This window comes from Eleutherodactylus coqui, chromosome 9 (assembly GCF_035609145.1).
Source record: "Eleutherodactylus coqui strain aEleCoq1 chromosome 9, aEleCoq1.hap1, whole genome shotgun sequence".
Classification (NCBI taxonomy): domain Eukaryota; kingdom Metazoa; phylum Chordata; class Amphibia; order Anura; family Eleutherodactylidae; genus Eleutherodactylus; species Eleutherodactylus coqui.
This window is the reverse complement of record NC_089845.1, coordinates 77368116-77383007: the sequence shown is the minus strand read 5'-3', so window position 1 is coordinate 77383007 and position 14892 is coordinate 77368116. Positions and strand designations below refer to the sequence as shown.

General features: G+C 43.7%; 1 protein-coding gene across 4 annotated transcripts in view; it reads left to right on the top strand.

Moving 5' to 3' along the window:
• ARHGAP28 (Rho GTPase activating protein 28) overlaps positions 1-14892 on the top strand; it is a 183415-nt gene that overhangs the window by 144685 nt on the left and 23838 nt on the right. For all 4 annotated transcript variants that reach the window (XM_066579576.1, XM_066579575.1, XM_066579577.1 and 1 more), the window contains exons 8-11: positions 4519-4596; positions 6193-6355; positions 10332-10414; positions 14600-14797. In XM_066579576.1, coding sequence (XP_066435673.1) covers positions 4519-4596; positions 6193-6355; positions 10332-10414; positions 14600-14797 — 522 coding nt within the window. The remainder of the gene's footprint in view (positions 1-4518; positions 4597-6192; positions 6356-10331; positions 10415-14599; positions 14798-14892) is intronic.

Here is a 14892-nt window from a genome sequence, read left to right as displayed (position 1 = left end):
ATATATCATATATAAAATATGATATTTCTCAATGCTCGCTCGAGCAATTGCCCTTAGCGAGTATGCTCGCTCATCACTACTATCAATCAAAAGCTAAAGGTAAGATAAAACCCAAGAAGCTTAGAACACTAACAAAACAAAGGTTTCTTCATTGACACATGTTGCTGAAACTACATGTCTGTGATTTCCTGCAATGAGATGTTCTTGGACATTCGTGCTGGATGTTTCACCAGTAGTCCGCCATCATATGTGTTTTCATCACTTGCAGTACTGTTCTTCCACGGTCACCAGTAGTCCGCCATCACATGTGTATCCCATCGTCCGCAGTACTGTTCTTCCACGGTCACCAGTAGTCCGCCATCATATGTGTATCCAATCGTCCGCAGTCCTGTTCTTCCACGGTCACCAGTAGTCTGCCATCATATGTGTATCCCATCGTCCACAGTACTGTTTTTCCACGGTCACCAGTAGTCCGCCATCATATGTGTATCCCAGCGTCCACAGTACTGTTCTTCCACGGTCACCAGTAGTCCTTCATCATATGTGTATCCCATCGTCCGCAGTACAGTTCTTCCACAGTCACCAGTAGTCTGCCACCATATGTGTATCCCATCGTCCGCAGTCCTGTTCTTCCACGGTCACCAGTAGTCCGCCATCATATGTGTATCCTATCGTCCGCAGTACTGTTCTTCCACGGTCACCAGTAGTCCGCCATCACATGTGTATCCTATCATCCGCAGTACTGTTCTTCCACAGTCACCAGTAGTCTGCCACCATATGTGTATCCCATCGTCCACAGTCCTGTTCTTCCACAGTCACCAGTAGTCCGCCACCATATGTGTATCCCATCGTCCGCAGTCCTGTTCTTCCACGGTCACCAGTAGTCCGCCATCATATGTGTATCCTATCGTCCGCAGTACTGTTCTTCCACGGTCACCAGTAGTCTGCCACCATATGTGTATCCCATCGTCCGCAGTACTGTTCTTCCACAGTCACCAGTAGTCCGCCATCACATGTGTATCCCATCGTCCACAGTCCTGTTCTTCCACAGTCACCAGTAGTCTGCCACCATATGTGTATCCCATCGTCCGCAGTACTGTTTTTCCACGGTCACCAGTAGTCCGCCATCATATGTGTATCCTATCGTCCGCAGTACTGTTCTTCCACGGTCACCAGTAGTCCGCCATCACATGTGTATTCTATCGTCCGCAGTACTGTTCTTCTACGGTCACCAGTAGTCCGCCATCACATGTGTATCCTATCGTCCGCAGTACTGTTCTTCCACGGTCACCAGTAGTCCGCCATCACATGTGTATCCCATCGTCCACAGTCCTGTTCTTCCACAGTCACCAGTAGTCTGCCACCATATGTGTATCCCATCGTCCGCAGTACTGTTTTTCCACGGTCACCAGTAGTCCGCCATCATATGTGTATCCTATCGTCCGCAGTACTGAGCTTCCACGGTCACCAGTAGTCCGCCATCACATGTGTATTCTATCGTCCGCAGTACTGTTCTTCCACGGTCACCAGTAGTCCGCCATCATATGTGTATTCTATCGTCCGCAGTACTGTTCTTCCACGGTCACCAGTAGTCCGCCATCATATGTGTATCCCATCGTCTGCAGTACTGTTCTTCCACGGTCACCAGTAGTCCTTCATCATATGTGTATCCCATCGTCCGCAGTACAGTTCTTCCACAGTCACCAGTAGTCTGCCACCATATGTGTATCCCATCGTCCGCAGTCCTGTTCTTCCACGGTCACCAGTAGTCCGCCATCATATGTGTATCCTATCGTCCGCAGTACTGTTCTTCCACGGTCACCAGTAGTCTGCCACCATATGTGTATCCCATCGTCCGCAGTACTGTTCTTCCACAGTCACCAGTAGTCCGCCATCACATGTGTATCCCATCGTCCACAGTCCTGTTCTTCCACAGTCACCAGTAGTCTGCCACCATATGTGTATCCCATCGTCCGCAGTACTGTTCTTCCACGGTCACCAGTAGTCCGCCATCACATGTGTATTCTATCGTCCGCAGTACTGTTCTTCTACGGTCACCAGTAGTCCGCCATCACATGTGTATCCTATCGTCCGCAGTACTGTTCTTCCACGGTCACCAGTAGTCCGCCATCACATGTGTATCCCATCGTCCACAGTCCTGTTCTTCCACAGTCACCAGTAGTCTGCCACCATATGTGTATCCCATCGTCCGCAGTACTGTTTTTCCACGGTCACCAGTAGTCCGCCATCATATGTGTATCCTATCGTCCGCAGTACTGAGCTTCCACGGTCACCAGTAGTCCGCCATCACATGTGTATTCTATCGTCCGCAGTACTGTTCTTCCACGGTCACCAGTAGTCCGCCATCACATGTGTATTCTATCGTCCGCAGTACTGTTCTTCCACGGTCACCAGTAGTCCGCCATCATATGTGTATCCCATCGTCTGCAGTACTGTTCTTCCACGGTCACCAGTAGTCCTTCATCATATGTGTATCCCATCGTCCGCAGTACAGTTCTTCCACAGTCACCAGTAGTCTGCCACCATATGTGTATCCCATCGTCCGCAGTCCTGTTCTTCCACGGTCACCAGTAGTCCGCCATCATATGTGTATCCTATCGTCCGCAGTACTGTTCTTCCACGGTCACCAGTAGTCTGCCACCATATGTGTATCCCATCGTCCGCAGTACTGTTCTTCCACAGTCACCAGTAGTCCGCCATCACATGTGTATCCCATCGTCCACAGTCCTGTTCTTCCACAGTCACCAGTAGTCTGCCACCATATGTGTATCCCATCGTCCGCAGTACTGTTTTTCCACGGTCACCAGTAGTCCGCCATCATATGTGTATCCTATCGTCCGCAGTACTGTTCTTCCACGGTCACCAGTAGTCCGCCATCACATGTGTATTCTATCGTCCGCAGTACTGTTCTTCTACGGTCACCAGTAGTCCGCCATCACATGTGTATCCTATCGTCCGCAGTACTGTTCTTCCACGGTCACCAGTAGTCCGCCATCACATGTGTATCCCATCGTCCACAGTCCTGTTCTTCCACAGTCACCAGTAGTCTGCCACCATATGTGTATCCCATCGTCCGCAGTACTGTTTTTCCACGGTCACCAGTAGTCCGCCATCATATGTGTATCCTATCGTCCGCAGTACTGTTCTTCCACGGTCACCAGTAGTCCGCCATCACATGTGTATTCTATCGTCCGCAGTACTGTTCTTCCACGGTCACCAGTAGTCCGCCATCATATGTGTATCCCATCGTCTGCAGTACTGTTCTTCCACGGTCACCAGTAGTCCGCCATCATATGTGTATCCCATCGTCCGCAGTACTGTTCTTCCACGGTCACCAGTAGTCTGCCATCATATGTGTATCCCATCGTCCGCAGTACTGTTCTTCCACGGTCACCAGTAGTCTGCCATCATATGTGTATCCTATTGTCCGCAGTACTGTTCTTCCACGGTCCTTATTTCCTGGTGAAATTGTTCCTCCTGTTCATCACTTACATCACCAAGACAATCTGGAAATCCATGCAGAATGACTGCAGGGCCTGCAATCTGACACTCGTAGTGTTTAGAATAAGAAGTGAGCGTATTCTCTACAAGTTCACTGCAGTTTATGGTCTTGTAGTTCCCAAGGAAACGCTTTACAACCATACAAAACAACAACCATACATGAGCCTCAAAGTGTCCACTGAATCTTGGAAGCGCTGGTCTTTCATGAGTTCCCGGGTTTATGGTCCATCGAATTTACCTGCTTTGAGCTTCTCCATGCTCCAATTTTCTATATCTGTAGCCAAAACACGTTCCATTTCTCTTCAATGTCTTAACAAATTGTTTCATCAACCCACGTTTGATGTGCAGCGGTGGCGATATATATTATATGTACTAATAGTAAGCAAATGCTGGTGGGAAAATAAAGGAAATATAACAAAAATAGATACTGACATCAGGAATATCTTAAAAACTAGAGCTCCTAGAACAAAATGGATGGTATTTTCAGAATCAGCAGCACAAAAATACCCAGAATAAGGTCTAAAATTCCAGGCACCAGGAAAGAAAAATTTTTTCGTTCCCCAGTAAATAGATTGATAATAATTAGAGATGAGTGACCGTACTCGGTTCGGGTGTTTTTGCACTCGAGCACTGCTTTTTCCGAGTAACTGACTACTCGGACGAAAAGATTCGGGGCGTGGGAGAGAGCTCCCCCCTGTTCCCCACTGCTACCCCCCGCTCCACCACGCCGCCCCCCGCCGCCCGGCGCCCCCCACCGAATCCTATCGTCCGAGTAGTCAGTTACTCGGAAAAAGCGGTGCTCGAATACAAAAACACCCGAACCGAGTACGCTCGCTCATCTCTAATAATAATATTGATGATAGATAGCTAGATAGAAGTTATAGCTAGAAATGCTACATTTTAATAAGAAATCATGGGAAAGTCATAATTTTATACTGTAATCTTGTGCTCAATGCTACTTATCATTGTGTCTGATAAATACATGTCTTTCATTAGTTATTGCAGCAGCTTGAGGAAACCGGTCTAGAGACAGAAGGAATACTGCGAGTTCCAGGATCGGCCTCTCGGGTTAAGGTGATGATTCAGTTCTCTAACTTTAATGGTCTAGAGCAGTGATTCCCACCCAGTTAGGGTCCATTTAGACCTGCCGATTTCTTGTTCACTGGGGTAGCCTGTTTATACGGGCAGATATGTCGTTGGCTCTCTCAAACAAGAAACTGTTCAGTCATTCTCATTCGCTGTATAAGTGACTGAGAACAGCTAAACGATTGGTACTTAAACCGAACGATTAGTGAACGAGCCAACGATGATTGTCATGCCAGTAGAAAATGAACGATGAACAAGAAGCGAATGATTTATCATTTACGGTTGATGTTCACTCTGTTGAAGGATAATCGTTCCATGTAAAAGGGTCTATTGGAAGCCCTTGCTGTGTGACCTGCAGTAGGATTTCTATGGCCATATGCACTGGCAACAGACATTGTTTTATACATTTTGTAACCATGGAACAAGTGCCAACTTGCATGGTATAGTATGTATCGGCAAATGTTCACAAATTTAAGTCTTATTTATTGAAATCAAAGGCTTCGCTTCTTCATATTGAAATCCAGAACAGTACTGACTCTGTGGCAATAAGATTGATGCCATTTAAAATGCCTCTCCTTTTTGGAGTTAAGTGTGGAACCCAACCATGATTTAAAGTTGATTGTAGCTCCCCATATACAGAAAGTTGAGCATCTCTGCTCTATAGTGTAAAGGATACTTTACACAAGGCAATTATCATCTGAATTCTTGCTGGAAACAACAAATTTGGGTGATAGTCATCCGGTACACACACGGTCACCGACAGGGCATTGGGGAAGAAATTGTTCAGCCATTGGAGTCGCTTGGCTTTTAGCAGTGACTATCAGGCCATGTAAGCTGCTGCTGCTCAATGTTTGAGCGACTCCTGTTTACTTTGGAGCCGTGTGGACCAGAACAATTCCAGCCCGTGCCTCCTCCACTCACATGAATGACTATCACTCCTGTGTAAGGCCAGGCTCACACAGCCATAAGCGTAAAACGCTGCGTGGGTCATGCAGCGTTTTACAGCTATGGAGCCGGCAATGGCCTGGTGTACTGCCACATATGATGGCGAAATTGTACTGCGCATGACAGCGTATCTCACACTCGCTGTCATGCGCAGCGCAGCCGGGTTTTTTTGTTTAGATTATAATGACATTGCGTATTAGCACACATATATACCCATAGACAACAATGGGCTCTCACACGCGTATATAAGTGGCAAGATAGAACATGCTGCCTTCTTTTTTGCGCTCATGTATTACGCAATTCCGGCACGCTAGTGTGAGTGGAACAGCATAAGGCAATTTCATTAATTGCCTGCGTGCTACCGCGTATCACATGGCCATACAGCGCCTGTGTAATACGCGGAAAACCTACGCTCTTGTGAGCCTGGCCTGAAGCACAGGAGCGATAGTCGGCTGGCAGTATATGGAACTGCTGTGGGGTGCTTATGCGCCCAACAGTCATCCCATGTAATGGCACCTTTACATGTTCGCTGTGCTTGGTGTCTATTGAACAAGTTATATTATGTCCATCCATCCCCATTTTTGCACTTTTTGAAAGCGATACAGTATTGCTAACGCTAAAGATGTTCCTTTTTTACAGAGTCTCCGCGAGGAGTTGGAATTAAAATTTTATGATAACACTTTTGACTGGAAGAAAGTTCGAAGCAACGATGCTGCCGGCCTTCTGAAGATGTTCATAAGGGAACTGCCCACAGCTCTGTTTACAATGGAGTATCTCCCGGCCTTCACTACTTTAGTAGAAAGTAAGTAACTCATGGGGATGTTGTAAAGAGTTAGGGGTTTTCCAATTTCAGCAAATAAATGTTATATTTTGTATAATAAAAAGTTACAGAACTTTCCCATATAGTTTTAGTATCTACGGCTCAGATATCTCAGCTGTCATTCTAGAGGAGCTTTCCTGCTTTACTTCCAGTGGATAACATCCGTCCTGGTTTATGGTGATCCCACGGCTCTATACAGTACAATGTATCGGAGCACTGCAGACATTGGAAGGAGTTTTTCTTTGCACTGGTTCTTATACGTTTTCTGTTGTTAGTCATAGAGTGACATTTTTTTCACTTCATTTCAAAAGGCCGGCGAGGATCCACCCCCATAAGATTTTCCTGCATGAACCCATGTTCTTTGAAAATCTCTAGAAAAGGCATAGTTTTATGGTTCAAAAAGATTTTTATTAAACATTTTCCAACATACAAAGTATCGTTCAACAATGAGGGGAGGGGTTGGGTAGGGGAAAAGGGGCGGTGTAGTAAAGTGATTGTCATGTACATGGTGGTGAAGGCAGAGAGGGGGTGGGGATACACGGCACAGACACATCAGCCCCCCAGGGGCCTGAGGGGTAACGTTCTGATAAAGTCTTTTCCTGATCTCCTGAGATGTCCGGGCTGCGTGTAGTATTAGCTGGTATATTCACTTCTATTCTGGGCTTGGAGACTCAACTGGGCGAGAAGGGGGGGGGGGCGTGAGACACTTGCGTACGGGTTATGCTATCAGGATCCCTCCCTGCTCCTCCAAGGTGAGGTCTCCCCAAGGTATCCCCGAGAACCCCCTACCAATAACCTGTCCAGAGCCGAGATCTGAACTGGTTTTCGTGGATGGTCACTATAACATATATGCCAGCTGGAGGTTAACCTAGAAAGCTAACCAAGAGAGAAAGACTCAGGAAAGAGGAATTAAAGGGGGGAAGGGTGCTAGGGTGGGATACATGTATTAGCAGGGTCGGCACCCCAGTGCGAGATCCCATCTCCTCAGAGGACACCTGACTCAATCCACCGAAAAGGCATAGTTTTATAGTAACATAGACGTATACGACATTGATAACAAGTGGTGTCACTAAATGTGCCCTCCTAGTGTAAGAAAAAAACAACACTTGGCACATGGAACAAGAGGCCCAATCGTAGACATAATAAGGAACAATGTTGTAAAGTCAATCAGTAACACTTTTATAATCCTCAGTTCAGCAAGCTTATCTTATGTTTAGTTCATACACATGGCATAAATGTGTGCTTGTGGCACCGCAAGCTGTAGACAATCTGTATGCCAACCTACTATATGGTGCATCTGCACGACAACCTACTACATAGATATTCTCTAAAAGCAATGCCTTCAGGGAGCGATACTTCCATAATGCAGCATCCAGGGCCGCACGCTGCAGTTTTTATTTGGACACAAACTCTGATTGTCTCTGCAAAAACAGAGGCATTCAAAAGTCCCAACGACTTCTATAGGTGCGACAATACAGACATGTGCATGAGCCCTAAAATACTAAACCAGACGTAGTTTGAAGGCAATGTTTATTCTTTCAAGTATAATTCCCTAATTTAGTTATAAAGCATTGACAGCAATTAATACACAAAGCCTCAGTACATGAAAATATATCTTCTGTATTAATACATAAATAAGGCCCCTTTCACATCTCCGTTTGGCCTCCGTTAGGGCTTTCAGTTTCTCCTTTCCGTTTTTGGAGCAGAGGAAACTGAATTTAAATGGAAACCTTTTTATTTCTTCATTGAAATGATAGAAAATAATAATGTTTCAGTTTGAATTCGTTCCATTTGACTTTCATTTTTTTAACAGGACTCAGCGCTGAGCCAATCAGGGGCAGCTCTGACTCACACCCATTCATAAATTCATGAATGGGTGTGAGTGAGGGCTGCCTCTGATTGGCTCAGCGGTGAGCCAATCAGGGGCAGCTCTGACTCACACCCCCTTCACACCCACTGCAGGCTGGCCGCGCTGAACTCCGTCTGCCGGGACAAGGTGAGTATATATTTTTTTTTTATTTTAACACATTTCTGGATGAATTGCAGGGAAGGGCTTATATATTTAAGCCCTTCCCAACAATTCATCCCGCGCTCGCCCGCAGCGCATTGCTTTCAATGGAGCCGGCTGTGTTGCCGGCTCCATTGAATGCAATGCGCTGGACAGCTCCGGCCCGTTTCTAATAAAACGCGGCTAGAAGCAGATTTTCGGGCGATTTTTGGGCCCCGGTCAGGCGATTTGCGGATGCGCATCCGTCATGCGATCCGCAAATCGCGGGAAAAAACGCCCGTGTGACTGAGGCCTCACTGTCAGAAAGTTTTTTCTAATATCTAATTTGTGTCTCCTCCCTTTGAGTTTCATCCCATTGCTTCTAGTCTTTCCTTATGCAAATGAGAATAGAGCTGATCCCTCTGCACTGTGACAGCCCTTCAGATATCTGTAGACCACTATTAAGTCTCCTCTCAGCCTTCTTTTTTGTAAGCTACACATTCCCAGTTCCTTTAACCGTTCCTCATAGGACATGATTTGCAGACCGCTCACCATCTTGGTAACTCTTCTCTGAGCTTGCTCCAGTTTGTCTATGTCTTTTTAAAGTGGGTTGCCCAGAACTGGACACAGTATTCCAGATGAGGTCTGACTAAGGAAGAGTAGAGGGGGATAATGACCTCACGTGATCTAGACTCTATGCTTCTCTTAATACATCCCAGAATTGGGGTTGCCTTTTTAGCTGCTGCATCTCATTGTTGACTTATGTTCAGATGTACGGTGTGCATTATTATGTGTTTTGGGGTTAGGCAGTAGGCCTATATGTGGTTAGAGACACTAAGTGTCTAGTCAGGTGCCAGACAGCCAGGCTTTATTTTGAAGCAGTATATATCTGCAGGTGGCAATTCTGCTTCAAGAAAAATAAGCGCTGACAAAGACCAGTTTTTGGGCTTACTTAGACGACCGTATATCGGCTCGGTTTTCACGCCGAGCCGATATACGGTGTCCTTGTCTTCAGGGGGAGGGGGGAGGATGGAAGAGCCAGGAGCAGGAACTGAGCTCCCACCCCTTCCCCACCCCTTGCCACTATTTGCAATAGGAGGGGGCGAGACGGGGGTGGAGGGTCAGAGTTGGCAGCTTGGACGTGTCCACCATCAGGGCTATCTCCAGGAAGTGACAGTGGCGTGGGTGAAGATCAGGGAACCCCCTGCTGTTCGTACCTAGGCACCCCACTAGTACCATAACAGCTAAACTGTGTGTCCATTTACAAATAATAAGAAGCCACATACAGACACACAATTTTTTTTTTGGGGGGGGGGGGTGGATTGTCCACCAATTATTTTTTGGATCGACCACCATCGGACTCAGTTTAACATACCCATACACTTTCAATAGCTGTTGAACAAATGCATGTTCATCCACCATCTATTTCTCCCAACTTCTCCACCTGCATAAACTCTTAGTTCGGCTGAACGTTCAAGAAGGAAGAAAGCCGCAGCTTGACATCTCTGGCAGTAGCTTTTCTCCATGAGAAAGATGTGAAATTTAACTTGCCTGCTCCTTCCATCCATTGACATCCTCTATTGGTGCAAAGTTTTTTCACTTTTCACTAATGTAAATGGTGGTCTTTAGATATGAACATTCTTATAATAAGTCATTTTTAACTATACAGAATGCAATCAGAGAACTTATTCCTGTGCTTCTCCATGCGGGTCCTTGTTTACAGACATTTTTATAGTAGATACCATTGCAGGTCAATAATATAATAAATAAGTCCATTGTGCCAATAGTTTTTTTTTTGGACATAATGTGCAGTTTATATCCTTGACGGAATTATGACAGGATAATCTTTCAACCCTGAGCTGTTTTATAAAACAAATCCTCACAAGAACACAGCAAGCCTTCTCTGAGCAACTAATCAAATTTCAGACTTTCATATAAGAATTCTTATTTCAGTTATTTTCATTTCTTTAGAAATCTCCAAGATCAAATTGCAGCTGCAAGCTCTTCATCTATTAATCATGCTTCTGCCAGATACCAACAGAGATACTGCCAAGGTAAATTAAATTATAAGCAGCATCACAAAAGTTTTCTATGCATTTTCTTCTAAGACGTAAGTTCCCTGCAATCTATTTACATGTTGATTATGTTTGCATATTTATCCAGAAAGATATTGCACTTGGCAGCTTATGACAATAAATCCTTGATGCATAGAAGCTACAGTCTAAGCAGATCACAGAATGGCATCTTACCATAAAGAAAGAAACATTTCACTGAGCAATATGAAGCCTTCCAACAGTTATTAGTGTAATTACAATAATAATAGCTATGTGATAAGAGAGGGTTGGAGAATACTTCCAATGACTTGCCGAGTCCAAATATTTCTGGTACCTTCTTTCATGGGAGAATTAAGTAGAAACAAAATGATGTGTATCAACTTTGTGATGAGCCACAATGAAGCTCAGAAGCTTTACTGCTATTCTAATTGCCGCAACATCTTTTTGGGTTCTTACGTTATGAAATTGTAGTTTAATTGACCACAAAATTAATTATAAACTCCATTTTTAGGCTTCGTCCTGTCAAATTGAAGTGAGCGTGTGGTGAAGAGTGTTAAGGCAGCAGTATGCAGTCCTAAGCTCTCGCTCACAACCTGAAGGTTGCAGGATCAATCCCTGCATGGTTCAGGTAGCTAATGAATATCCAGCTGGCTGGGGGGAAATAAGTTACCTGAAAGTCCATTTCCTTCTTGTTGCATATTAAACGAGCAAATTTTGCAGGGGTCATACGTAGTGAATAGAATCCTTTGATTTCAATGGGTTCTTTCACATGAGTGTATTTTGTGGGTGCATTTAATTTATGCAAATGAAATATGCAGCATGTTCTATTTTCGTGTATATCGCTCACGAAAATAGCACATATTAAACTAAATATAATTGCACATTGAAATCAATGAGAGCATGCTTGTGTGTTTTTTGTGCACACGTGCACAAAAACGCAAGACCCATCATACAAATGCGCATATAAATATGCTTACACCCATGTGAAGCCGGCCTAAAGTAGAGGTGAGAGTTGTCTGCTACCAAGATGATATGGTCAAATTTAAGAGTAACATACCCATAGAGGCAGCCAGTAGGACTACCATAAGGCACTTAAGAAAATTTGCTCCACTCTTCTCCTACATAGGTAGTTTGAACCTTCACATCCTCACACACGGACTACTACTACATTAGTGAATAAGAGAAGCGAATGTGATCCAAAATCCACAAGTTGCTTTTGTTCTGCAAGAGATGAGTAGGAGAATCAACTAGTGCCAGACTTTCCTGTTTCAAGAATGGAAAGTTTTCCTGTAAGAACAACAAAAGCCTCGCTCCAAAAGTCATAAACCTCAGGAATTATTTTATGGCAGATAAGGGATATAAATGAGTGGAGTTTATATAAACCTGTTTGGTATGAAATGTATTACTGGGTAGAAAAGAAGAACACTTCTACATAGTAAACCTCACAAATGGAGCTCAGGATCCAGGGTTATATCAGATGCACTTGTCTAGGGTCTACTTAGCATTCCATCCATCATTCCAAATGGTCAGATCTAGTTAAAAGGAAAATCGTAAAAATATAATCTATTGTTTATGGCCGGCTGCACAGGGGCAGATTTGCATTCCAAAATCCAGAGCAGGCGTCCACCTATGGATTCAGCAACAAATACCTTCCATAATATAATATGAAAAGTGATTCTTTCTGCACATGAGCAGATTTTACATGGATGGCTTCCACTCAAGTCAATGGAAGATGTCCGATCAGCAACTGACGCGGGAAAAGCAAGAGCTTAAAAAAATCTCTACCACACATATCCAACGGCGTGCCGTGTGGACCATCCACAGTACAGAAAAAGAAAAGAAACAGGTAGGCACGGACACCATTGCTGCCATATTATTATCTACAGATGCAGCAAAGGTCAAGGGCCCTTTTACACTGAGCAATTATGTTTCAGTTTACGGTTGGATCGTGCGAAATGGAATGAATGTTCAGTGTAAACAGTACCAGCAACTGAATGATGAACAATAATTTGTTCGCTTATCATGCGTCATTCAGTTTGGAGAGGCATAAAAATCAAAAATCAATTCATCTCTGAACCCGTGCCTGTTTACCCTGGGCGACCAGAAGGGATCTCCAGTATGCTCTGCTTCCATTCCGTGAACGATTATAATCATAACATAGGAGCGATGGTCATTGGGACGACTGTTGGGCGCTGAAGTGCCAGATATTCATCCCATGTAAAAAGACCTTAACATGACTTTTAACAGATTATGATAGAGGTAAATTCATGCCGTCGCCAGAATAATTGCTGGAAACAGCAAATTCGGGAAATAGTCATCCTGTGTACAAGCAGCCGAGGACAAGGCTCTGAGCGAGAAATTGCTCACTTGTTTGAGTTGCTTCCTTTTCAGCAGACCTATAAACCAAGCAACTATCAGCCCATATAAACAGGCAGTCATTCATCTATGAACAACTAGCTGTTTGCAGTGATTGGAGGCGGGCGGCCGGAAGCAATGTCCGTCCTTTTCCACCTCCATTCACAGAAGAACTATTGCTCCTGTGAAAAAGCGTATGCATCTGGCAGTCATACTGTGTTAAGTTACTTTAACTCTCTGTGCCACAGTTTTCTACACTTTAACCCATTTAGGACCAAGCACTGTAAATATACGGCGCTTGGTCCTGGGCTTAAAGCCCAGCCGTATGTAAAATTATGGCTGGGATTAAAGCCTCCTGCTTCTGTAATCATTCAGAAGCAGGACAGGTTGTCAGCTGTTAGTCACAGCTGATAACCTGGAGGAGGAGGGAGAAGTGGGTTTTAACCCTTTCTGCCTCTTCCTTTCTTCAGTACACAGGGCTCAATGAGCAATATGTACTAAAAATGAAAGTGGAAGTGTTTCTTCCACTACGCGAACCCGGGGCTCACGTGACCACCCGGATTCCCTGCTACGGCAGAGCTACAGGGTCATACTAGACCCTGACCAGCTCTGCCAGTGACTAATGGATGCCCCAGCTACAGTGAGAAAGTATCAAATAAAAAAAAAAGCATGTGACTGTCCACCAGAGGTCTTACATGACGTCATGGGGGACATAGGAAAAAACATAATTACATAAATAAGTAAAAAAACTCACAGAATAAAACAACAATATATACATAAAAAAGAGAATAACTCAAAGGCGACGCCAACCAAAACCGTCGCTATAAGCACCCTGTAATCCAAAACCATACATATTATATATCTAAACGTCCGAAACAAAATGAGGAACCCATTCCCATACTTTATTTTAGCGTAAGTATACTAATTTGAAAATAAAAATAAGTAGAAATGTTAAAAAAAATCTTTTTTTTAGCTTTTTACCACCAATAAAACTAAAAAAAACAGAAAAAAAGAAGTCAGTGAAAAAAATATTTTAAAAAATCGCCATATATGTCACAGAAAAAAAATGCAGCAAAAATAATTTTGGTAGCTAAAGGAAAAAATATAGGGCAGTAAAACTACCACATGGCTAAAATCCCTAAAAAGTGTCGGGTCCTTAAGGTACAAAACAGCTTGGTCCTTAACGGATTAAATTACTTTTCACTGGTTTTTGTTGTGTTGAGGGAACAAAATAGTTTTTTAATGGCTTAACATAAATTATTACAGACAAGTTAAATTCTGCTACATGTGTATACTGAAAAATAATCCTGAAATTGTGCAGTTTTCACATTGACCACGGAATCTCGCAAAAGTTTCACACTTCCTGTCTCCTGGAGATCACTTCTCAGCAGTGATGTCAATATCATCAGAGATAGGACACAATGAACTGTAAAACCTCCATTATACAGCTATAGGCAAATAACATAGGATGATGCTATTGATCAAATCTGATGAACACAGCTTATCTCCTCGCCCACCCTGCACAATGACCTCCGGACAGGTCACAGATCATGCTTAGAACACTCTTCCATAGAATCCCCTTCAGACCAGTTTCCTATGTCTGCGCTGCTGATGTAAAGCTTATCTACAAACTAAGTTAACAGAGGATAGCAGCCGCTCAGGTACGGTGGCCGTCCCCATAATCATGTGTAGAAAATAAAAAAATTGCTCATAAAGACTCAGCACAAAAAATGTCAGTTTATAGAAAAGCTATTTTATTCTATCTACTGTTGTGTACTCTATGAAAAAAACCTTTTAACTAATATTAATGTAATTGTCTCTTCTAATTAGGCTTTACTGCACTTCTTAAAAAAAGTTGTGTCGAATGAAGAAAAAAACAAAATGACTTTGTGGAATGTATCGATGATCCTTGCACCAAACCTGTTTATTTACAAAGGCAAGAGCGCCAATAAGGAAGAGATGAAGGCGGCAGCATCTACTGCACACATTGTTCGACTTTTAATTAGGTACCAGGACATTTTATGGACGGTGAGAAATACATTTCCATGTTAAGATTATAGAACAAAGAGGTCTTTGTGTCATAAAACATGAATCTTAATTACTAAAGCCAATTGCTGTCATTT